The 25,707-nt window shown below is 40.5% G+C and overlaps 1 protein-coding gene across 4 annotated transcripts in view; it reads left to right on the top strand.

Moving 5' to 3' along the window:
• Positions 1 to 25,707, top strand: part of AGPS (alkylglycerone phosphate synthase) — a 78,203-nt gene that overhangs the window by 26,231 nt on the left and 26,265 nt on the right. For 3 of the 4 annotated variants that reach the window (XM_040070315.2, XM_040070316.2, XM_058421294.1), the window contains 6 exons: positions 13,629 to 13,718; positions 17,285 to 17,375; positions 21,608 to 21,728; positions 21,810 to 21,884; positions 23,500 to 23,571; positions 25,149 to 25,228. In XM_040070315.2, coding sequence (XP_039926249.1) covers positions 17,301 to 17,375; positions 21,608 to 21,728; positions 21,810 to 21,884; positions 23,500 to 23,571; positions 25,149 to 25,228 — 423 coding nt within the window. In that variant the 5' untranslated portion in view covers positions 13,629 to 13,718; positions 17,285 to 17,300. Of the gene's footprint in view, positions 1 to 628; positions 823 to 13,628; positions 13,719 to 17,284; positions 17,376 to 21,607; positions 21,729 to 21,809; positions 21,885 to 23,499; positions 23,572 to 25,148; positions 25,229 to 25,707 lie in introns of those variants that run through there. The other variant, XM_040070314.1, reaches the window with a different exon arrangement.

The following is a 25,707-nucleotide window of genomic DNA, read 5'->3' on the forward strand; positions in this document are numbered from 1 at the left end:
AAGGCCCAAATACGGTCAGGGTTGTGAGTTTTTGGGAGGATTAGCCCAGTGATGGCTATCCCGGACAGAGAAGGAGATGCGCTCCCGGCAGCTGGTGCGGGTTTAGTGGGGGAGCAGATCTCCGGGACCTGGGTCCTCCCCTCCAGGACAGCCGGGTGCACATGCACAGAGGCACCGGGCTCAGCAGCTCCGCACTCACCAGGGCCTAGTAATCCCCCTGTCAACAGCGATGATAAAATCCTCAACACCCGGAGGATTATCTGCCACCTCACCGACCTATTTCTTAAGTAACCCACCTATGCTATTGCCATTAATTAGCATTTCATCATTAACTTAGGCAATCCTAATCTCTAAAGGACACCTCTGTGCTCTCTCAAGTTTGTTCGGCGACCCAGGGGGGCCGTAACTGCGGCACGGGAGGAGGGAAATCTTTAACAAACGCCTTTTCTCCGTCTCTCCGTTTTCCCCGGGAGCCCCGCGCTGCCGCGGCAGGAGGCCCCGGCAGGACGCGAGCGCCGGGCCGCGCCGGCGAGCGGCCCCGGGGCGGGGGGCGGGCGGTGCCGCCGGGCGGCGCCTTCCGCCCGCGCGCCCTCTCACCCGGCGGCGGTCGCGGCACGACGCGGAAGCGATGGCGGCCGCGGCCGGGGAGGCAGCGGGAGGCGGCGGCGGCTCCCCGTCCTCCGCCCGGCGGCGGCTGCGCATCATCTCCGGGCACCTGCGGGGCTCGCCGCGGGCCCCGGGGCGGGGAGCGCTCTCCCCGAGCCCCTGCAAGGCGCAGGGCGGCTCCGCCGGGCCGGCCTCCGGCTCCATCCCGAAGAAGCGGTGGGTGCGGGCCGGACGGGCTCCCGGAGCGCGGGGCCGTGGGTGCGGGCCGGGCTCGGGGCGGCCCCACAGCGCTCTGACAGCGCTCTCCTCCGCCCGGGGACGGGCGCGGGCCGGCGGGGCCCGGGGAGGCCCCGCGGGGGCTCGGCGGGAGGAGCGCGGCTCCGGCGGGGAGGAGGGTGAGGAGATGCCGGTGGCGGGTGGTGTGCCGCAGCCATTCACCGCTGTGGGGACTGGAGGAGACCGAAAGAAGGTTTCTTCTGCCTCTTACCTGGTTCCGTAGTAAGTAGGATGGTGTGAAAATGGAAAACCGTTCGTGGTCATCTTAACCACGTCTTTAGGTGCGATGGAGAAGTTTTGTTTTTGTAAAGTACGTGGAGGCAGCTCTAATGAGGAATGCAGCACGTGTGGAGAACTAGGTCTCCGTCTGGTCTCAGTCCTTCCCTGTTCACAGAAACCTTCAGCTGATGTGAATATTGGCAGAGTGTGCTCATATATTAGGCTCTAACAAAAAGTTTCTTAGAAACGAATAATTTTAGAGCTGTGAACTACATTTTCTGGTTCTTGCTGTCTGTAGTAGTAAGGAGTCAGGTCACATGACACCAAGGGAAAACAGTCAATTTCTCTAGTTCAAAGTTGTTTTTCTGCTAGATTTTTTTTTTTTTTTTTTTTTTTAATGCTATGATTATAATGCCATTATTTAGTTCCATGGAATTTATTATCATGAGGCCCTCTTTCTGCTGGGGTGGACTTAAATTAGTTTTGTGACTTTCTTTCACTGCTCCCCCTTTCTCAGATGTGGATTTTCTATATGTGTGTTGGCTTGCTATCTTACACGAGTGTTTTAAGGCTTAGGTAGTAGACAACCGCCTGCTCTCTCTTGAGCTGTGGATGGGAACTAGTTTCTTAGTGCATGCGGACAGTCCAGAGCCAGACTGGACAAGCAGTGAATAGAGGAGCTGTTCCTCCTTTGAGGAAAATCTGTTCAGTCCATACTTTGCTCTCAACCTTTTCAAAAAGAGGGTAAAGAACAGCCTGGATTCTCGTAACAGGCAATTTGTGGCCTATGTTCACAAACTGAACTTGCCTGCTTTGGAAGGACTGGGATGTCATGAACATGCAGTCAGATGTGAATAGCTTTGAAAGCTTTCAGTTCTCATTGAGGAGAATTTGATGCTTGTGCAGGAGATGTGTCAAACAGTGCTGCTTACTGGGACAGATGGGTCCTGAAGTTGTTGCCTTCCATACTGAGTTTTTGTTTGGTTTGAATCTAGGAAGAAATCACTGTTTTTGAAAAACACTAGCTTAGCTATTTTTGAGGCATTTATTTTAAATCGATTGCTGTATAATTTCTGCAGCCAGTTATTGCACCTGTGAAGAGCAGGAGAAATAAACTTTTGTGATGATGCCTGTGACCTGAAAGATAGCGTCATTCTCTGTGGAAACACAGGCTTGGGAACTTCACAGGATACAGGAACTTAACACCCGTACTTCTACAAGTTATTGATGTTGCTCTCCCCTATTAGGATTTGCTGTAGGATCATAATGGATTCGCATTTTTACTCTAAATAACTTGATCTGAACTCAAAAATTTCCTGTGGGGGTGTAAGGGAACTGCTGGAGAGCTCAGCTTGTTCTTCACCAGACATACAACTTTCTTGCTGTACTTAGAACCCAGCCTTTTTGTGTGTGTAGAAACAAGAAAAACTTAAAAGGAGCTTTATCTCTGTCTTAAGTTTCTGTCTGAACATATGAGATATAGTTGAAACACACCTAAGATGCTGCGTGTGAAAATTCTGATATTTCAGTATAGCTAGGATATGAGGATCTTGGTTGAGCTCATGTTTGAGGATAATACCCAGGTTTTGGAGTGATGGAAGAGAAAGTTCTGTTGCCTTCACTGATTTAGGGGGAGCCTGATGAATGCCTGAGTCTTGTTCTAGTGTCTCCCAGCTAATCTGGAGCTGATTTTGTTTGTGAGGCCAAGAAGGTTGATGGGACAATCTAGTAAAAAATAACTGACCTGGAGACAGTCTATGCCTTTTATTGGTAATACTAGGACAATCCAAAGCTGGATGCTGTTTTCCTGTAGTCTGTTCAGAGTGCTGATTCAGCTTTTCTGTCTCTTGAACTGTTACCTTCATTTTTCCTAGCAGAGCTGTAGCCAAAAGTACCTTAAGCAAAATTTTTGTTCTTTACATCAGTTGCATCTTTCCTGTAGTGTTTAAAATAGTAGCAAAGCTAAAGACACTACTATAGCAGATTTAGGTGCTCTCTCCTCATGTCACATTTCTCCTGCGAGTGAATGGCTTTCTTTGATGAAAAAAACCCTCTGTAGTACTTCAGGTCTGTGATCAGGCAATTTTTTTTTCTGGCTGCTTTTCTAACAATCAGTAGAAGTGGCTTCTAGAAACATGGTTTTCTTATTGAGAGTTCAATGACCAAACTGTTGAAGATCTTATCCAGACATTATTTCTCACCAGCAAGGGGAGGATGGAGAGTATGTGGTATTGACTGAAAGTCTGTAGGTCTTGTTCAATTCTTCTTGTTTCCAAATAAAAATTTACCTTGGAAGACTGAGCAATGCATTTGCATATTGATGTGTTTAAGGATTGTAATACGCTTTCTACTTTTTCAGGTTCTAGTTACTGAGTTGGGAAAATTTCCTCAAAAGACAAGCGACTATCTTTTTGTCTGAGTATCCTCTTGAGGGAAATCTTAGGTACTGTGAGAGATATTATTTCTCAGTGGCATTTCTGGTTTGAATGTAATATTTTAATTCAGTGTTTCAGTGAAAGATAGAATTATAGTTACACAATGTGTGTTGAAGCCTTAAGAGGATGACAGGCATGCTGAAAACGTTGGTAAAACAATTGAGCTGGAAAATAACTCTTCCTTGATATTACTTTTCCTGTCCTTTTATGTTATGCTGTTAACTTTTGTTGACTGGTAAGCTCACTTTGTTGGTGAGACTTGAAACTTACATAAGCTTCTGAATAACTGTGTGTACATGAAGTGTTCAACTTGTACTGCTTTGGGAGCAGTCAGGAGCTACAACTTCCTGGGACAGAGCTGTACCACAGTAACTGCTGGGTGTGCTAGAAAGTCAGAGTGCCTCAGAGATGGAGCATGCACTGATGCTCATCTCATCAAAACAGCTTGTATAGTATAACTTAAACAAATCAAACTTTCAACAATTTGGTCTTTGTTAAAAGGGATAATTGATTTACTTTAACTATATGTTGACTCAGTAGCTTGTAGGCTTAAAAATTATTCTGTCCTGGAGCAACAGAAAGCAGGACAGGATCTCCTGATTATCCTATCTCTCTGTGGAGAAGCTGCTTTCCTAGGGGATGAAGAGAGGCTTGTGAATATCTTTTAATTATTATGGACATACTGTTACACAGGGTAAACCAAGGGATAAGTGTGTAGCGAGCTGAGTGCTGTGTGTGGAGTTCACAAGCAGGTTGTTCAGGGTAATGTGTTAATGTTGCTGTACCTTCTTCATATAGACACTTGCAGTTCTTGCTGCTAACGACTATGATGTTATTATGCAGCAACATGAGTTAACTCTTGAAGAATTGGTACTGCTTGGATATAACAAGTGTCTTCCGAAAGGCTTTGTATCTTACCCCCAATACTAAGAGTGATCTTTTTAATAAGGACTTCATCCTTAAGAGAAGAGTGTTTAAGCAACACGTGGTGCAAAGCTGTATCCTGGTGTAGCTGACTTTTGAGTTTAAGGTGATGAAGAAGGAAAGGGCCAGTGCCACTTCATCAGTGTTAAGAAATCAGGAGAGTGACAACCTGTTGCATTGATGAAGGTGTGGCAGTTCACAGGAGGTTCTATGATTGCATCAAAGCAATTAACTGTTAGTCAAAGTTAATACTTGAGGAACAGATAAAGAAGATTCTCTCATGGAAACATTAACATGAAAAAAAGTGTTATAATCTGATGGTGATTTCAAAAGTGACTTCATATGTGACAACAATTCCTGTCTAACACATAGCTCCAATTAGTTGTATGTCAGGAAGATGAAATGCAGGAAATCTATCAGAATTTAAATAACACAATATTTACTGTTAGATTATTTGATACCAAGTAAACCAAACTGGATATATTCATTAGCTAAATTTTATTAGAAAAAGAGCTTATATAAAGGCGTGAAGTGTTTAATAGGTGAAGCTCAATGCAGACTATTATATGAAAGGGAGTAGCAGTTTATAGCAAAAACTGAAAGACTTTCGTAGATCATCTACTTGATATCTACTGAGATCTGAACTGTTACGTACAAGGAAATGAACGTGTGTATTTAAACTTATGTGTTTATTTAAACTGCACAGTATTAGAATAATCTGATAATGCAATAGACTAAAGTAATTAATTGGACTAGAAGCTGCTTTGAGCTGAAGCAAAGTAAAGAGATCAGTAGTGTAGCGAACTGCAGTCAGCTAGACTTTCCTGAAGTGTTACTGTACCTCTTTGTAGAAAGTCAGTAATGTGGAGTATTAAAAATCAGTTGCAGGTTGAATGATGGACAATCCAAATACCTCTGTAGAGTTGCTATATCCAGAACTGGGCTGTTCCATGCCACGCCATTGAGGTTGATGGTGTAGGCCAGAAAGTTTTCTTGAGCTGTGAAGTATTTGCCACAAAGCATGCCAAAATATTCTCTATGGGATGGGTTAAAAGGGGTCCAGGAACTGGACTTGCACAGAAAAATGGCAGACACTTGAGTCCTTTGTTATTTTGTTTAAGACAGCAAAGCAGATTTCCTGGTTTTGCAAGCTTTCGGAAAATACTTCTCAAAGGACTGATCTTTTTGTGCTGTTTCATTTAATGCCTGGAAGTAGCCATGTGTGTGCATTTTGTAGTAGAGAAATCTCTTCAAAGATAAAAGTGAAACTGGTGCCAGCTGAAGTAGTAGGTGGAATAGAGAGAGCTTCTAGTAGAGTATTCTGTTTCATAAGAATAATCATTTGGCCAAGTGTCTACTGAGAAGAATGATTATGATGTCCTGGCTTTCCTCAATTTTTAATTCACCCTAATTGACTTTGTTTACTATGGAAGAACACTAGAGAAACACTAATTTCCTTATTCCTTGGGGTTTTGTTTATTACAGTGTGGTGAAATGAAGAGTAATGAAATAGTCAAGGCTACGAATGTGTGTAAGGAAATCGAACACTTGTTTTATCAGAATAAAAAGCACTCTGCTTTTGGGTACCTAAACCCTTGAAGTCTTATGCCTAAAACCTGGTTGTCTGCATTTGCTGCTTACTGTAGGTTTAAACAGTAATTATGAGGTTTGTGTTGTTGTATTAAGTATTCAGTGAACAGAATAGCAACTGAATCAGTGCATGTGCAGCTGCAGGGGCTTAGCTGAAAGTGTGGGCTACAGAACCTGAATGTGTCTAAAGTTAAAAAACAGCTGTTATTTGGCTTCAGACTTGAGAACAATTATATTAGCTTTGCTGCAGGGAAGGTCTTCCAAGAGGGAAAAGGTATCACAGCAGATACTCTGCCTGCAGTGTTCCTCTCCAGATAAATGATGCTTTCACAAAGCCGTTCTTGAAACAATTCCTTGGGCTGTATGTTTTTTCTTACTTTCAGGCACCTGATGCTAATTTACTACTGGCTTCAGAAGCACAGTGTAGTGTTGCTTGGTTTAGGAGTGTGACTGTAATCTGAACAGAGGCACTGCTCCAGGGGAGAGGGAGAGCAGTCTTCTGTGCCACCTGTGGAAAGGGTTCTGAATTTGCAGCTGAGGGGCTGGGTCGGTAACCCAAAGTCCGACTGAGGTAGGCTCTGAGGAGTTGTTCCTTGGGTAATGTCTTCTTGTAACACCTTACCACCACAATACTGTCTCAGTATTACTGCACCCACGCACTGAGTTTAGCAAGAGCTCTACAGCTTGCAAGACTGTGTTACATTAGGCAAATACTGGTGCTTAAGCCTGTGCCACTTTACTTTGAACTGCCACTTTAAACTGATTTCCAGGAATCTGCTGGTTCTTCCATTGTGCAACAGAAGCGCCTGTGAATATTTTATGTGTATGTGATTTTAGTGCTGAACATCCACCAGTGATTGAATTGACAATGTCAGTGGTTATTGTCAGGAAACTCATGGGAGCATCTGGGCTTTGCTCCACCTGAGTCACGTTTCTCCAGCTGGATTGAACTGCCAATTCATCTTGCTTCTCCAAAGAAGCCTCAGCGATCTGTGAGAGACTCTGAGCTTATCAGCTTCCTATGAGAGAGATGAGAACTCCTTAATCCAGTCACTGTACCAGTCACTAAAACCTGGGATTTGAACCGTGCAGGCAGGTATAGTTTGTTGAAATAGTGTAGTCCAAATGCCTCTGCCTGCCCAGCTGAGTGACTGCAGTTCTTCAGGAGCACTGGTTCAGCTGGTGGGCCAGGGCCACCCTCCTGCCCCCGACAGTAAAACCCTTATCCAGTGAGTCAAAGTAGCATTTTAGTGTTGGGCATTGTAATAAAAGTGGAATATTTATATTCACTTAAACTAGTCACAGTGTTAATCTATTGTCACTGCTTCCACGGTGACGTGTTTTCTTTCAGGCAATATAATTTCATGTATATATATATATATATATAAAAACATACAAGCAAGGTTTGATTTGTGTATTTCAGTGGTGAATTTCTATCATTTAAGTTAGAAAGCAAGAAAGTACTGGTCAGTTTCTATGATTTCTGACTAAAATATTCCATGTTTCTCTAAAAAATGAGATAGCTAATGAGCTTGATATTTTGTTGAAGCCTATGTACTGAATAGGACAGGTGCTGTCTTTAAATAAGGTAGTTTGGGTACAATACTGAATAACATCTAGTTTAAAGTGAGAATAGTGTCACATGCTGGTGTGTCTTGGCTTATATATTCTTGAAAAGGACTCTGGGAAGAAAACCAGAAGGGTGTGTAAATTATATCTTGCTACACATAAAACATGTGTAGCATGAGCATGTCACTTGACTAAGTCAAGCTGAGCTGCTTTTGTTTTTTTCAAGCTGGGACGTGAAACTTCCTAACATACTTTGATATATTGAGATATTATACAAAGTATTCAGGTTTGGAGTGTTGTGTTTTGGGTTTTTGTTATTTTTGTTTGTTTGTTTTGTTTTTTTTAATTATTTTAACATTTAGGAACCAAATCCTTGAATTTTTGAAGAATGAGGATAGGAGCTATTGCTGCAAAGGTAGTTGTGTTTCAGATGGTACAAAACATTGATGTGTTAGCAGATAAATAATTTGTAAAAGTTCAGGTATAATGATGGCACATACTAGTTGCAGATCAATAGGTAGCTGAAGTCCTCAGAGACAGCATTGGATACATTGGGTACTTTTACATGGAGGAAGATTTCAATGTGTGCTTAAGTCTGCAGATGGTCAGCAGTCCTTTCTGCCCTTTATATTCATCTGGCATATGAGATGAATGGTATTCTCTTAACACTGATATACTGCGAGTGAAAAATTTGGGTGACTTAGAAGGCTGCATTGGTTGCTCAGTGGCAGCTCGGCTCATTCTTGGGAGCCAAGGTAAATGTGGTGCATGTTGTTAATCTGGCAGGCAGCTCTGACTGCTGCACCAGGGCATTAGAGGGCAGTGGGAGTGCTGTGCTGCAGCTGGGGTGTGAAACGTGTTTTCTAAGAAATGGTGATTGTATAAATAATGCTGTGCAAGGGCAGTATAAAAGTGCCAAGAGAGGAATGCTGTTACAACGCTTCAAAGATTTTTTTTTCCTCGCTTGCCTTCTGTCTCTTACAGTCTAATTACAGTTTTGATTTCCAAATGGGAGCTGGAAAGACAAGAAAATGCACAGCCAGTGTGTGTTAGTGTATTTCCCTTACTTGAGGGAGCTGGGATAGTGAGCCAGACCTAGGGAAGAGCCCTGGCTTCATCTGGCAGAGCTGCTTGCACCTGGGCTGAATAGTATGTCAACTAATATGTAGCACTCTTCCAAAAAATTAGGTCTTGAATTATGTGAGTATGACACTGCTATTGCCTCAGTAGTCATAGAGGCTTGGAGTTCTCCTCTGAATGTCTTCTGCTTTCCTCTCTGCTGAGGGTAATTCTCTTGAGTCTTCAGGTTCACCTGCTCTTGCTTATGAAGAACATAACCTTTCAGATCTGAACAGCTTGGCTTTCCTGCAAGCTGTGTGATTTACAAATCAGAGCTGACTGATCAGCCTTTCTTTTAAGAAAGGCTTCTTTAGGCTTCACTTTTTTAGGAAGCCATATGTAGTATTTCCTCTGACTTGTTCATAGCATGTAGGCCTGAAGTGCTAGAAACTGCAGTGTGTGAATCAAACCATAGTTCTTAAACTGGCAGTACTCTGGTGTGGTGGGACAAAAGAAAGAATAAATGTAAGATGACTCATTCCAAAAGCAACGCTTCCTGTCTCCAATTAGAAATCTCAGATTTGCTCAGTATAGTTTTGAATATAAAAATTGTGTGCCTACATTTCTTGTTCTGGTATTTACCTGCCACAAGATATATAGTACTGCGCATTGTGTGTGGTGGTGTGAAGTCTCCTGCCTTTGTGATATGAGGTAGCCAAAATGTTTGGGTCAACTATTCTTCTACAAACATGCGAACAGTTATTTTAGATTTTAGTTTAATTATCATCGCACCAATGATGGGAGCTATGTTGTCTGACAGAGTAAAGCTCTGTGTACTTAATTTTACTCAGGAATAGCCTTTTAGCCCTAAAATAAACTCTTAAACTGTGTTCTGTATTTTAGAGCCTGATCAAAGTGCTGGGTGGTTTAACACCAACCTAGGAAATTAGGCCTTTAGAACAGGCAAGCAGATGGGGATGTTGTTAGTGTAGCAGAAAAACCTCAGACCTCATGTCTGTCTTTTTGTCCTTAGTTAATAATACCTGCCCATGGTTTTGTGGGAAGTATCGGTCTGTGCTGACATCAGGACATAGTTTCAAACCTGGCCATTATCAGTTTATCTCATGTCACCAGTTTCTTTAGGGCCTGGCCTTCTGTGTCTTGCTCTGATTGTCTCCAGCTTTGCAGGTAGTTTCTCTAGCCTGTTTCATGCATCATTGTTGGCATATTTATTTTGGCACTGCCTTGCAAGAGGACTTCCCTCTCTGACTTAGAGGGGAAGCTGTTTGAGCCTTCCTCGGACTTGCTTAGTTAGATCAAGTCTATTCTGACTTTACAGGATTCAACAAACTAACGGAGATTAGGTATATAGAAATACTGCATTTAGTCAGCAGAGGGAGAAATATTCCCTTGAGGAGGACTGTAGTGATTGGGATTTGAATGGAACATTTAGTTAAAAAGAAAAAAAATCACTTGAGCTGGCCAGTTCTGTGTCACCCTCTCACCTTGGAGCAGCTCCACTGTGTATGACTTACTTTCTTTGTGGAACTTGGTATAAATATATGCAGTATTTATAAATATACATACATAGACATAAGGGTAAAAATGGGCAAGTCTGCATAACATGCTTTAAGAACCCTTTTTGGTAATCTGTCTCAGCAGCACAATAGCACGAGGCATTCCCATGCCATGGAACACGAGTGGAGCCTTGTCCTTTCCTGTGTGAACTCTACGTATGTAAATATCAGAGGAAGGAGGCAGCTGAAGAGGCTTCTCTGTCTGGACAGCTCTGCTCAGTTTAATTTTGGCTGAAATTTTAGAATCGATTCTTCAGTATGGAAGAGCAACATAGACTGGCTATTTCACAAAACTGTGTAGAGTCATTTCAGTACTCAGCAACTGACAAAGTTTGCTTTAAGTGCCAGATTTGTCAAAGGCTCGTTGCAATGTCTGAATTGAACAATTGTAATGAAATACATGACCATGGCTTTTTTCCATTTGATTAATTAAAACCTTGCATACAGGCAGTTTGAAGAAAACAGATTTGGTTTAAGCCAAATCTGTTGAATTACAACGCTGATAGTATGTCAGCAGCCAGTGTTAATATTATCTTTATAATGAAAACTTTTGGTAATCAATCATCACATGGTTATCTTGTGTACAGTGCTGGAGCTGAAAGTGATTGAGACAGTGTTTTCTCTGCATCACAAGGTCTTTTTGAAATGGTCACTCGTGATCATCTTTCTCTTAGGCAGTCAAAGAATAAGAGCTATATATAGGGCGGGGAGGTAAATGATCTTTTGATAAACTTCTTTGAGATGCATTTCTTTTAACTAAAATTGAGTTTCTAGGTGTGCTGGCTTGAAGGCAAAACCAGCGAGAGACTCCCAAGTCAGAAAAAAACAATTTAATAGGAGAGGAAAAAAGTAAAATAAAATAAAACACATGCAATGGTACAAAAGACCACTGACAGAGTCAGAATACAACCTGAAACCGTGGTGGTAGCAGTCCAGATGAAGTGGTCTTGTTGAAGCAGTGCTCCTGCAGAAAGGTCTGGTAGCCCTTGTCCTCTGGGAATCCAGTGGGTAAGGCTGCCTGTGCTGTCCCAAATCCCAGGTTATATCCAGGTGGGAATGCTTGGCTCCTCCCCCTGGGCGGAGCATCTCACAATGGACTGATATCATTTTATCAGTTTTGTAATGGGTCCTTGATTGCCCATTAAACAGAGATAGCTCCTGGGGAGAGTTATCTATGAGTCATGCAGGACGGCATTGATGGGCCATTAACAGAAGATAGTCTGGAGGGAGGGGGCATGGGAAACAGTGGTGCACAACTTAGTTTCAACATATCATGTAGATGGTGATGGAATACATCCTTTGGGCACATTTTACATTGTAACCTAGGACACTAGGTTAGTAATTTCATTTATAATGTACATAAATGGCAAGCTTTCAAAGCAAAGCTTGATTGATGTTGTAATTATTATTAGTGTATTTCTTAAGTCTTAAATATTCTTACACTGGTACGGTTTTGATGACTTTATCATAGTTAAGAGATCCTCTGATATGGTTGTGCTTAAGATTTTTCAATTTTCTGCTTGTATTTTGGCAGTTGTGAGTTTGTTTTCTATATGTTTATAGTTTTATGCTATCATATTCTGGTTGTATTTGATATGTTATTCTTGCAGTTCTTGAGGTTTTGTTGTTTATGACTTTCAGTCCAAATGTGTCTTGAAGTGCCTCATCAACTGAATGTTAAGAATGCTGTGGGATTGCGGTAGTGATGGCAAGCATCTAAAATCATTATTTTCTGTCAAGAAAATAAATTTAAATACTAAATGTCTTTTTTTAATTCTGAAAATATTAAGATGTTACCTATTTGTAGGTTGATGTTTATGTATAGAGTGAAACCCGTGCATCTTTCACACATTACCCTTGCCAACTGGAAAGCATCACCGTATCACCAGTGATCCACTCCTCTCTCTCTACACAGAAGAAAAACAGACAAATCCCTCCAGTCCCAACAACCCCTGTACTGCTACAGGCTGGGGGCAGAGTGGCTGGAAAGTGGCCCAGCAGAAAAGGACCTTCAGGTGCTGGTCAGCAGCTGGCTGGAGTGAGCCAGTGCATGCCAGGTGGCCAGGAGGGCCAAAGGCATCCTGGCCTGGATCAGCAATGGTGTGGCCAGCAGAACTTAGGGCTGTGATCATTCCCCTGTGCGTTCTTGACACTGGTGAGGCCACACCTCAAATCCTGTGTTCACTACTGGGCCCCTCACAAGAAAGACACTGAGGGGCTGGAGTGTGTCCAGAGAAGGGCAGTGGAGCTGGGGAAGGCTCTGGAGCACGGGTCTGATAAGGAGAGGCTGAGGGAGCTGGGGGTGTTTAGCCTGGAGAAAAGGAGGCAGAGAGGTGACCTTGCCAGTCTCTACAACTCCCTGTCCGGAGGTTGTAGCCAGGTGGGAGTTGGTCTCTTCTCCCAGATAACAGAGGACATAGGATGAGAGAAAATGGCCTCAAGCTGCACTAGAGAGGTTCAGGTTGGGCATCAGGGAGAGTTTCTTCACTGAGGGAAATGATGCCTTAAGTTTTAGCTTTCATGTTTTTTCAGATTCTGTGCTGTCTAGGGGTGTAGTTCTGAGCCTCACGTTAAATGTTAGTAAGCTCCTTCAGAGAGTAGGGAGACAAAACAAATCCTTTCCTGCTGGAGACCAAAGCCATTACAAGTTTTCAGGCTTAAAAGCATAACAACGGTGGACTGAAGAGAGAAAACAAGGAAAATGGGACTTCATGATCTGAAGCTGTAATTGGACAATTAAACCCCAGTATGCAAATGGACCACAGCTTATAAAAGCGTAACACCTCTTGACTAGCTGTCCATTTTGTGACCATTTTAAGTCCATCTTGGGTGTAGCCCTGGCCAGGCTCTTATATTGCCCAAGGTGTATCCTTAAAGGCCTTTTAAATAGATACCTACTTTATTCTCTAGCTCTGTCCAGTCTCTGTTCCAGGTCAGTCTTCCCAAGGCATCAAAAGGTCTGTCAGGGAGGTGGTGGAGTCACCATCCCAGGAAGTGTTCAGGAAATGTCTGGATGAGGCAATTAGTGCTGTGGTTTAGTTGGCCTGATGGTGTCTGGTGAAAGGTTGGACATAGTGATCTGAAAGGTCTTTCCCAACCTTAATGAATCTATGATTCAATAGAGTGTGCAATGACTTAAGCTGGTGGTTGTTTTTATAGAGCGTCTTGTCTTTCAAGTCATAGGATGCAATCTGAAAGAGTAATGGTTGTGGGTTTCAGAATTTCTTTTGGCTCTGGGTTATGCACTTTTGATGTGTACTTGAGTTCTTGAATTACCCTCTGGTAAGACTTTTTTCCAAAACCATATAATGGAAAATCATTGTGGATCTTCAATATGCTAATGTTGTCACTCACATATTTTTCTCCCTTTAAGGCAAGAACTTTTGAAGTGGAATGGATGGGGATATAATGACTCCAAATTCATCTTCAATAAGAAGGGTCAAGCAGAATTCACAGGAAAAAGGTAAGTTGAAAATTTGAGTAAATTAAGTATCTTATTTAGTAGTTTACTTGAAAAGAGTTTATAAGCTGCACAGTACAGTTAATTGAAAGAAGGCAAAGAAGTTGCTTCATTTCATAGATTAGGTTAATCTGCATTTAACAGGTTTTTTGAAGTCTGTACACAGGAGTCTGACATAGTAAAGTAGAACATGTGGTTTATTGAAATGTTTATTAAAAATATGTCTTCTCTGTAACTTGATATAATCTGTATATTAGTGAAATCACACTGAGAATCTGCACCATGTTCTAAAGCTTCAGATAACATGCAGCTTGTCAGTGCAGTTTTGAGAATCTCTTGAGCGTCAACTAGTTGCTTTATTTAATTTCCACTTTATTTTGTGTTTCTTAACTGCTGTGCTTGGAGCTACTTCATCCTTTGAACTTAAAAATAAAAATTGCTCTTAAATTGTATGTTGTGTGGTGGCACCACTTCTGATTTATTACCCTTTATGCAGCAAGCTTGTTTTTCCAAGAAATAAATTTTTTGAGAAATGACATTAAAATGAAGTCTAACTTGAGGATCTCTTAATTTTGTTCCAGTGGAATTTAAACCTGTCACTGTCTTACTGGTTTGGGTTCTTTTTTCTTCCTGAGTGGAAAGTAACATTGCAGTCTCTGGTTTGAAAGATACACTTTTCATGAGGGTTAAAAGAATGGAGAAGAGAAATAAAATTCTGTCTTTCCTAAAAATTCCTTCCTAGTCTTTGAGTCTGTAAACTAACATGAATTAGCTTGAGCCAAAGCTGCAAAAACATAACTGTGATCTTGAACACTTCAGTTGCTAATTTCTTGATTTCCAGGCCCAAATTAAAATGCAAAGCCTTGTATAAGCCGGTTCACTGTATAATATTTCAGGAGATGCTATACAGAAAATCAAAGCACACTAAACAAGAAAAAAGATAAAGGTCAGGACTTCTTTTTTTTTCAGGAGGAAGCATCAAGGCTGTTTGGCTGCTGTGTGACTGATATGTACTAGTTGCTGTTCTAGAATGGTGTTTTTTCCCCCAGCCACACCCTCTCTGTCTCTAACTGAGAGATAACATTAGAAATGCCTTGTTGGGCCACACCAGTGTAGTTTCTTTGGAATAGTTTGCCATAGTGGCAAAAGGAGAGTGTTTGAAGTGAAAATAGGAGAATAAGCATCTGCATAGGTGGTGTAGGTGCTTTCAGTAGCTGCTTACTGGTTTGTTGTCCATAAATGTCTGATAACCCCATGTCTGCTTGTACTGCCTGCCTATGCAGCATCCAGTGGCAGCAAGTTCAAGGTTGTTGCTGTGTAAAGTCCTTGTATTTTGGGGCAAGTATCCCTTGCTCTTTTGCAGGACTAGGTGGATGATAGTTCTTCAGCCTATCTACTGTGTTACCGGTTTATAAAACTCAGTCACATCCTCTCTTGCATTTTCTCTCCATGCTTGTGGAGTCCTGGGCCCTTCAGTCTCTGCTTTTAAGGCCCTTTGATCTTTACAGTTGCTCTCTGCACCCTCTCTAGATCCACTGGATCTTTCTGGAGATAGGGACCAACACTGTGTGCAGTGCTCAAGGTGTGGATACAGCAGTGTTCTACAGAGCAGCAGAAAGATGAGCTGGCTTCTTTCTTACACCTGCCCAGTTGATGCATAGCACTGTGGCTGCTGTTGTGTGGTCAGTGAGGATGCTGTGATATTGACTGCCAGTGGGATTCTGCAAAATATTCAGTAATGCTTTTTTTTCCAGCTTTTGCAATTATCTTAACTTCCATCTTTTTTTGTCTACTTAAGTTTTTTAAGGTCCTGAGTTCCTATTAGTGTGATTAATAAACTCTGCCCTTTGCTTCTTAACTTTATCTTATCCTTCAGCCTGTAGAAGAACCTTTTCTTCAGTACCATAGTAGTGTATTTTCCTAAATAATTTTTGGGATGAACACCTGTGGAAATATGAAGGAGTGTAGGATTTCATGTTCCTTGTATTCCTTTTATTCACTTTCTGTTTTTTCACCTTGATAAAACTCCAAGGATCAGGATTCCCCTTTATGAAAGTCGTGTTGACTTTGCCTACAGACCATGTGTAAAATGATCTTTTTCTTACAGACTCTGCTGCCCCCACAGGGATAGATGATGCTAGTCTGAGCAAGTAAAGCTGTTTTTTGAAGTGTGTCTGTGGCAAGTGGTTTTTGGGGGGCTTCTTGCACCACCAGTGTGTACCTACAAAGCTTGCTTCCTGAGCAGTCATGCATTGCAGTAGACTAACGTCCTCTGTGCTGTGACTTCTGTCTTAAAAGTTTTGGGGTTTCTAGTAGCTTTAGTTGTCCTTGGAGTAAGTGATTAAGGTTACCTTCACAAACCAGCTATAGTGATAGTTTGGCAGTACTAAGAAGTAGGTCTGGAGAAGAAAACCCACCAGGCTCACCTGGATCCATGCCTTCATTGCAAACTCTTGATGCAAATGCATTAAACTTTCATTGCTTATTGCACTTTCCTTTTCATAGAATTCACAGTTTTTGTATGGGTATGATGAAACAGTAACTGCTGTTGCAGGAGGAACGACTGAACACTGTTGTCCATGCTGAAGAGTTCTAGCTTGAGTTGAGATAAGGTTGTAGCCTTTTGGTTCTAGGAGTAGATAGGGGGTTTGTCAGTAGAAGAGCTGGTGGGGTTCTTGAGATAAGGAAACAAAAAGAATTGATCTTTCTGTGTAACAGGTGACTCAGTTGTAGAGTTGGTTGCACCAGCTGTGAAGGACAGGGTCATAATGGGATTTACTGAATGATCTTAGAGGGAAGAGCCACTTAGGTCTAATGCAATGACCCAGGTGAAAACGATCGTGAGGTTCTCAATACTGAAAGCTCTTAATACCAAAGGAAGATCTTACTTCTCCTCTCTTCTGGGAATACTTTTGCACACATAAACATGCTGAAGGTGTGTATATGTATACAATTAGCAGCAGTTGTTTCTAGCTGTTTTCAGTGTGTCCCCAGCCTTCTGTGTTTTTGCATGTGATGCACATGGTCAAAAACAGCTCCTCTGTCCTTTGTCTGTAAGTCTGCATTTGTCACATGGCTAAGCTCTTGCCAAACAGCTTGTGCTGGAAATAATTTTACAGTGCTTGGTGGATTCTGATGCATTTTGATGATGAAGAGAGCACCTCTAATACTGTTTCTGTTTTCTTGAAAGCATAAGGCACACTGAAATAGGTCTGTGTGTCTGAGACTACCTTGCAGTGTGTCCTCTATCTGTAACTGGTTTGTAAATTCTGGTGCTGCTTTCTATACTACTGCAAGGGAGAGACCTTTCTGAAGAGTGGTGGGATAACTGAAAAGCCTTACAGCAAAGCAAAGTGATACCATGCTGACAAATGATTTGATTCTGTGTGCAGTAAAGAACAGTTACATACAATGAAATACACAGTTGCTTGAAAAGTAAATGTGCAGAAGCCTTGTAGGTAAAGAGTTGGATTTAAAACTACGGTTTGTGCGTACATAGAATTGAAAGAAGTGTATCTGACATACATTCTTTTAATTTAAAATGACCCTGTGTAATATTGACTTTTCAGGTACAGATTAGGTGGTATGGTATTACCAACTTTTAAGGAATGGATAGAAAAAACCTTTGGAGCAAGTCTGGAGCACAAAACTACCTCTAGAGTAAGTAAATAGCTGAACCAGTTCCTTTGAACATTAGTCTTGGTGATAATCAAGACCACACTGTTAAAGATGATTCAGCTGTCATGCATAATTGATTTAAACATGTTGTATTAATACTTCCAAGTTTTTTGGGAAAAAAAATGGTATAGAACTACTATTTGAAACCTTACGTGTCTTAGCATGACTTGGGGTTTCAGGATAACTGGTAGTACATTTATTGAAATGAAAGTTCCCACTGGGAGTTTTCTGTCCCGCCTGTAGCTTGCATTTCAGGACTGTAGAAACTGTTAGCCTAGAGGGGATTGTTTATACAGCATCAATGTTATTCGTGATAACAGAGGCAGAAAATACAGGGAAGTTAAACCATGATGTGTTTTTGGTGTACTGAAAGATGTCAAAGTTTTTATTTGACAGTAATTTTTATTCACATGTCTTGGTGCTGAAAACTGACTACCAAAATACTCATGATTGAACCGAATGTTTCCAGAAAAATAGCACATTGGGAATGTTCTGGGTTTTGTAAGTCATGCATACTTTACTTTTTAGAAAAAGTAACTTACATTAGAGTCAGGACATCCTGCTCCCTTATTAGAATCCCTTTGAAGCTTCAGATTCATGACTAGATAGCTGCTAAAGCAGTCTGGAATCAGGCTGTACTGTGACTGTGGCAACCCAGCTTTGGATAATGGTTGTACCCATCTCGTGAGTGAATTCAAGATTGCCTTTTCTTTGAAGCAGGTAATCTCATAGGGCGTGAAAACTTAAATTTTCTTCAGTCTTCTATTCATCAAGACATTCTTTCATCTGCTTTGACTTACAGGATCTCCATCTGCTAATATATTTTGAAAAATTCATCTGGATGTGTTTTTGTTTTTGTTGACCAGGGTTGGTCTTGACTGGCCGCTGTTTTAACTTGCTGTGAACAGAGGTCTTGAGAACAGTTTTTCCGTTTTTACATGCAGAGAAAGGATAGAACAAAGCAGAATTGAAGGACAAGTACAGATTGTTTAATAGTACCCTGATTCCACAGTACATCTTGCATCCTCAGGATATCTGCCAGCACTGTTAATTCCTTTTCTGTTATGTTGTGCTCCTCTGGTTTTGATGGTCTGGTAATCTGAAGCAGGCTGACTACCTTGATATGGGATAGGACTCTTTGGAGCCTCCAATATATACCTGGACTTCTCATAGGTAGTCTCAAGTACTGCTGCAGGTCCCTCATTTTCATGGCTATCATAACTCTGAGGTGTGTTTCAGAGGTTTCAACTTCTGCAGTCACCTAAGCATGAAGAAGTTTGCATATAGGAACAGCAGCAGGGAAACAATCTCTTGGTTCATTTGTCTTTCTGTTCCATCTCTTCCTGCCTCTGTCATGTAAGATTGGATGTGAGTTTTGTGTTTCAATTAACAACAGTAAATGTACCTGCTTCTGTGGTCTTAAAGATCTGTTGATGCTGTTTCATTCTTCAGACGAGACTTAATATAGAGGGCAGTTTTAGACCTAGTTTACATAGGTTTCTTGACTAGCTTTTCAGGGTGCAAATTTTAAAGTATTTCAGTAATATTAGAATAAATAAAGGTATATTTTTGTTTGTCACTGTGCATAAGATTTTTATAGATAAATATTATCTTTTAATCTTGAAGATTAAAAGATTAAAAGAATTGTGGAAGAGTTATAAAAATCAAGATGTTTAAAACCATCTGCAAACAATTGGTATAGCTGTTAGGTAGTTCATGTTACAGAGCACAAAGATCTTCAGACACTTAGCGTTCAACTTGGTATGAAATAATTCTGTCTATGGAAGTCCATGAAGAAACAAAAGTTTTATGTCTAAAATATAAACACAACTAGCAAGGGCTTTTCTTAAGACAAATGATTTAAAGATCTGTACTTGGTACCTATTTGTTTGTTTGTTTCTTATGTTTCCTAAGTTGCTATCATTGTTCTTTGGGCTAGCAAACAGCACTGTGTGAATGTGCATTAATAGCAGAATAGCAAGAGCAGCAGTCCAAGACCAGATTCACATTGTGTTTACTGTGGCTGGCTCCTAAAATCAAGGTGCCTCTCACCTAAAACACTTAATTTCAGCTTCTGTGCTTGTAGGCGACAAGGTGAATATATCGGAGGGAAAAGGCTTTTTATTTTCCTGGCTGTCTGATGCCTTATTTCAGTAAGTACAGCGTTATCCTTAAAGCAAGTCAGGATGCCACATTTCCTCTTCCAGTAGTCAAATCACTGTTAAAAGTGCATTTTCATTATGTCATATGTTCCACATGAAAATTCTAACCCAAACTCCTGGCTCTCCACTTGAACCTGCGAATGATGTCATCCATCGGTAGTGAACAGCTCATACAGCTATTTCTTTCTGAATTGCTCCTGTCAGTACTCTTAATTTCTCCATAACCTTACACAGTTTTTGTTGGGGTGGACACTCCATCACAATGATAAAACTTTCCTGATAAGTTTAAAACATACTTTCTTCTGCTCTCACAACTTTATACTCAACCCATTAAACTGCTGCTGTTACGGCAGATGGAAGACTATTAATCTCCAATTTCCTTGTTAACTGGTACTATCTATTAAGATTTTGTTTTAAAACATATATTGGCAAAAAGCATCAGCTGCTCTGGAGGTTATGTAGAGCAGAGATAGACAAAACCCTCTTCTAGGAAAGAACATACATGTGTGAGTATACTTTTTGTAGCAGGCAAACTTCAGAAGATGGATGCAAAGTGAATTCCATTTTGTTATTCTACTTTTGTATTTGTCAAGAAGCACAGGTAAGAGTTGTCAAAGAGATGTCTTAAGTTTCTTTGACCCGGTGGAACATTACTGCACAATATTTATTGATGGTAGGGCTGTAAGTGCGTTCCTTCTGGCGTCACTAGGCAGCCTGGAATTTCCCCAGGAGCTTTATAGGAGAAGTGCAAGTGCATTCTTCTCTTTGAGTTGATGTCAGTTAATTTTCCAGCAAGGCTTTCATGGAAGAAGTGTGAAAGCATTGCGCTCTTTTAAGTAATTTTTGTTCAATCCCTGATTTTTAAAAGTGTATCTAAAATAAAAGATATGGTGGTAAAAAACTTTCAGTTCTCCTCTCAGACTTGAGGGACTTTGCTAACAGGAAATAAGACTCTTGACCAACGTTTTCTTTTCCAATAAGACTTGAAGTCAAGAAGCTAGACTTTAGTCATCAGACAAGCTTTTTATCTAATTAAAGAACTCTTTAATCTGTGATAGAAGACATATTCCTTTAGGGAGCTTACCTGTATTTACTCCATTTTTAAGGAGAAAAAGAGGCATGGTCTTTTTGGAATCTTCAAAACACATAAAAGTCTTACAGTTGATGTTGGCAAAATATTTTTTTAATCTGGATCTTGTAAAGAATTCTTGTTCTCTGAGTGGGTTTAAAAAGTTGACACATGAACTACATTTTTATGTGCCCAATAATCAGAAGTGGAGTTCAGAAAAAAGAGTTAAGTGGTTATATCTGCACTTTGAGAAGCTGTAAGAGCGCTAGACAAGACATCTGTTGGAAGAACCTGGAATAATGGGCTGGTAGAAAATCTTAAGCAGAGGCTTGCCCTCTGGACTTAGAGAATCTTGATTCAAGATCTGTTGGTAAGTCAAAATTTCCTGTGTAGCTTCTTCCAAGGTGTTGATTGGGACTTTAGATGGAGGCTTTCTGGAAGCACCTGTATGTATGTGACTCGACATGGATTTTATAGAATCTTTCTTGTAGGTGAGGTCTGTTTAAAGCATGCCAGTTATGTTATACCAGTCACTCTTAGTTTTGCCTAGCACTGGACTTCTGGTTAGGCTTTGGTCCAATTTGGATTTAACTCTCAGGACATGACAGGAGGAGGGGAAGTGGGTTAGTGAAGACAGCTGTAAGTAGGAGAATTTGCAGTGTGTAATGGCTTTAGTATGTGTTCCGCTACCTTGGGAAGTCTTAGAAAGAGATCATTTGTTCAGTATACATTCATAAGCTCATGTATTTCTCCAGGTACAAGGAGTAAGAAAGGTAAGAATGTGCTACTGAAATAGAACTTCTTGTGGGCAGAGTAGGATAGGCTGGATTGGTGGTTTGAAGACGTGAAGGAGAACTGATGTCTTTCTCATCTGGAATAGGTGTGTTTGGGTATCAGTGTTAGCCTGTTTTTCTTATTTCTGTTGTACAGAAATACTGTAAGAGTGAGCTTATCTTTAGTGAGTTTATTTTCTTGTATTGTAGGCATCCTTAAATGTTAATGATGTACCTCCATCCATTGTAAATGAAGAATTTCTTCAGGATCTTAGAGCCACTAAAATCTCATATTCCCAGGATGCTGAAGATAGGGTATTCAGAGCTCATGGTAAGAGAACTTCATTTGTACATCTGTGCTGCTTTTGACACTTCCTTGTTTGAATTTGTTCACTTATTGTTTGTGTTCCAGGTCACTGCCTACATGAGATATTTGTACTCAGGGAAGGAATGTTTAAGCGAATTCCTGATATAGTTGTATGGCCTGGTAAGTTTTTATTGTCTTCCTCTCCCTTCTGAGCTGGGAGGCCATTGTTTACTAAACTCCTGTGCTTTCTAGTCCTGGGAAAGGTATCTCTTGGTTCACTGACTTCACTCATCTTTACAGAAACTGAAGGAATTTTCTCATGAGTGGTAATCAGGATTGTTTAGCATCTGGACTGCAGGTCATGTCTGTGAAATCCCATTTTGTGGGGAAGTCAGTTTATTATTAAATATAGCTGAAGTTTATGGTGACAGATGAATTCACCATTTAATACCATACCCACAGTGTACTGTGAACATATGTGTTCAGCAAGATCAGTTGTACCTAAATCTCAATTTTGGGTTCTAAAGGTGTACATGATGCTAGAAGGGTACTGAAATGTTTGTATTGAAGAACTTTTTTTTGTTTTTATATGTTGTACTTTAGTTAAAAAAAAAAGTGTAACACCTGTAACTCCATCAGAGCACTTTACAAAAGATCAGTGACTGGAAGGAGGAAAGAGCAGAGCAATCTGAGTTATAGGCTAGGCCTGCTTGTTTCTGTCTAGTAAAAGGATACAAATGCCTTTTTTTAACTTGAGTCGTGTTCTCTAGTCACTAGGAACTACTTCATGTGCCATTCTTCAGTAGTGAACCAAAAGGTTTTTTGATCTATTTAAATGTCAATTTCTATTCAGTTATATGATTGCAACTCTTTCATTACTTTTTATAACTTTGAGAGTTGCACTGCATTAAAAACTTCAATATTTCTTATAAGAACTTAGTCCTACTCAGTTTTGCCTCCTTTATTTAGAGGAAAAAAATCACATATGGGAAGCATGAAAAGAGGCACTATAAGAGGAAATTCATTACTTGAGGCCAGGTACTTGACAGCACTAGTGGCCGTGAACAGTACTTGCCACGACTTCCATTTTGTGTGGCTCTAAAAGCAGCTGAAACAAAATGTTTGACTGCCTTCATTTAAAACATCTCTGTATGACAAGAGCAAAGTAGCCAGAGTTTGGAAACTATTTATTTAGTCCTGCTTATTCTTTGCTGTTTGTCCAAACACACAGATGCAATGTATTTGATCTCTTTTTTGATCCTTTTACTTGGCTATGCCACAAGCATTTCAGCCTCCCTCTTTGACTAGGTACAAAAAGCATCCTGAAAAACTAGATTCCTTCAGCAACTCTGCTTCTGAAACTGAATGTCAGCCAGGAAGAAAAAGTTGTGCTGTTCATCTCTCAGAAGAGACTTATTTCTCACTTAAAATAAATTGGTCAGCCTATTTTCAATAAAAGCTTTACATGTGATTTGTTCTCCAAGATACCTAGATGAGTTGTTAACTGTTTGGTGGCCCATCTTGCCCTGAGAATTTGCAGGTCATCTCAATCCATGCATAGAGCAAGAGACTAAGGCTAGTTAGTTCTTCAAATGTAGACTTGTTTGAGGTCTAAACTTCACCCTGTAACTGCTGCTTCTGAGCTCAGCTCTTACTTAGTGCCTAACTTTGAAATGTCTTCCTTGCTGGTGTTGGAAAAGAAGCTGCTGCTTATTCAGACTGCCGTTTTTAATAATAAGCACAAATAACAGTACCAAGCACAAATCCTGTTTTTTAACTGTTTGTACTTTTTTAGTTTGCCATGAAGACGTAGTTAAAATTGTGGAATTAGCCTGCAAACACAATCTCTGCATAATACCATTTGGTGGTAAGTGAAATTATGAAACCTCATGTCTCTTTAAAGTTATTTGTGAAAATGTCGTCTGCTTCAATATAAATATGTGTTCTTCATTCCTTGTGCTCTGTTCCCACAACATGTATAAATAAGGGGGTTTTGTTGCACTGTTGAAGCTCAAAGATTCAGAGAGGATTGTGGTCAACCACTACTGCAAATTTTTTCTGATTTCCTTGTAGACGATGTTCAGTAGAGACTCCTGTGGCAAGGAGTTTTCAGGAAGTGTTTCATTAACAGAGTACAGCTAAAGGCCTGTGCAACTGTGTCCTTCTCAGCCTAAAGATTTCCTAAAGGACTTCAGGCTTTCATTGTGGATGTCTTTTCCTCTAAGCCCACTGAAGTAGAGTTGTGAGCTACCTTATTTTGACATAGAGCTTAGGGAACGTGGGGTGTTGGCTTTCATGAGCTCATCCTGTGAGAAGGTTTCTGTCAAGAACTCTTAATTCTGTGGCATAAATCTGTGTTTTACTTGGTACTTGCTTATGCTGTAGTACAGCCCTTGCAGAAGGGCATTAACTATTTGAGAAGATGAGCATTTCACTTGAAGATGATGCCAAACTTGCAGAGCTGATTCTTCCCTAAGCACTCTCACCCTTGCCAGAATAATCTGGAGGGCTGCAAGACTGTTTTAAGTCACCTTTTAACTAATACTAGTAAACCGGTAGAGCTGGAAGCAGCAATAGTGACTATTTCTTGTTCACTGTCCAGGATACAGAAAGATCTTCAGGTCATTTTCCTATTTTTCCTGGGTTTTGTTTCTAGTAAACTACAGTCAACTTGTGAAGTTATTACAGTAGGGGTTGGTATTTAAGGAAAGTGCCACCTTTTCCATCGCTGGAAATAAACCCTCTTCACTGCTCTTGCAGAGTGTTTTATTAGCTGGCACTTTCTCTGTACTTGCCATTGTCTCTTCTTCTCATAGCCTGCTGTGGATCTTGAGCATCCTACCCACTCTTTTCCTGTGGCCGTGGCAGTCTTGGGAAGCAAAAGGCTTCTTGGAGGCTATTGTGTGACATCCTACAAAGATGCATTAGAAACTGCTTATAAGTCTGATGCTTGATTTTATCCTGTTTATTTTTTTAATAGTTAAACTCTTTCCATTTATTTTTCTTTCAGATAAGTGTTACATTCTAGTATGAAGCAGACTTCTTATTCAAGTTTCTAGGTTGAATGTAGTGGCTTCCATAATGATATCTAAAGAATATACAGAAACTATAGCTCTCTGTTTCTTGAACGGCTTTGTAATTTCTTATCCTTTGTTTTAAAGCTCTGTGCTGGGCTTAACAGAAGCAGCTGAGATGGTCACAAAATATTATGTTTGTTATGGAGTACTACTAAAGCATTGTCCAGCTCCACTGCTGCCTTGATTTTGTGAAATCTGGTCTGGGAGAAGGGGGCAGCCTTAAGAGGCTAATCACTAGCCTCAAACAGTTAACTTCAGTGATCTTTCTTTATTCAGTTCCGGATCAGAAAGGAGGGAGAGAGGCATGCTATTGGAAGAAAAACTACCTGAGAATTTTATGATCACAATATCATTCCCATATTTGCAGGAGGTACAAGTGTCTCTAGTGCCCTTGAATGTCCTGAAGAAGAAAAAAGAACAATTGTCTCCCTGGATACATCACAAATGGTATGATCTCTTAAAGTTTTATTTTAATGTTTTTAAATCATCCCACAGTTACTTGAGTGATCACTAGAGAATTACATTTCTTTCTTTTCCAGAACAAAGTAGGGATAGAAATATTAATCAGCAGCATGATGATTAAATTGGTACTCCTTCAGTTTGTTTTTCTGATATTACTCCTGTACTACTTCATACAACCTGTATATATGTAATAAGAAAAAAAAAAAATCACTGTTAATTCTTACAGCAGCTTTAAGTGATCAAACTCAGAGAAAGGTACTCTTCTGTATTGGAATTTCTATCTATGGATAAATGAAAGGCTAGGAGGAAGCTGTTACTGCAGATTTCACTAGTTTTTGCACTAGATTTGAAATGACTTAAAAAAATTTATAAGGTGACCTAATATCTATAAATCAACTTGAAGGATAAACTTTCAAGAAATAACTGGGGTTTTTGTGTAGATAACATCTTGAGAACGTGAAGTG

This window comes from Hirundo rustica, chromosome 7 (genome assembly GCF_015227805.2).
Source record: "Hirundo rustica isolate bHirRus1 chromosome 7, bHirRus1.pri.v3, whole genome shotgun sequence".
NCBI lineage: Eukaryota > Metazoa > Chordata > Aves > Passeriformes > Hirundinidae > Hirundo > Hirundo rustica.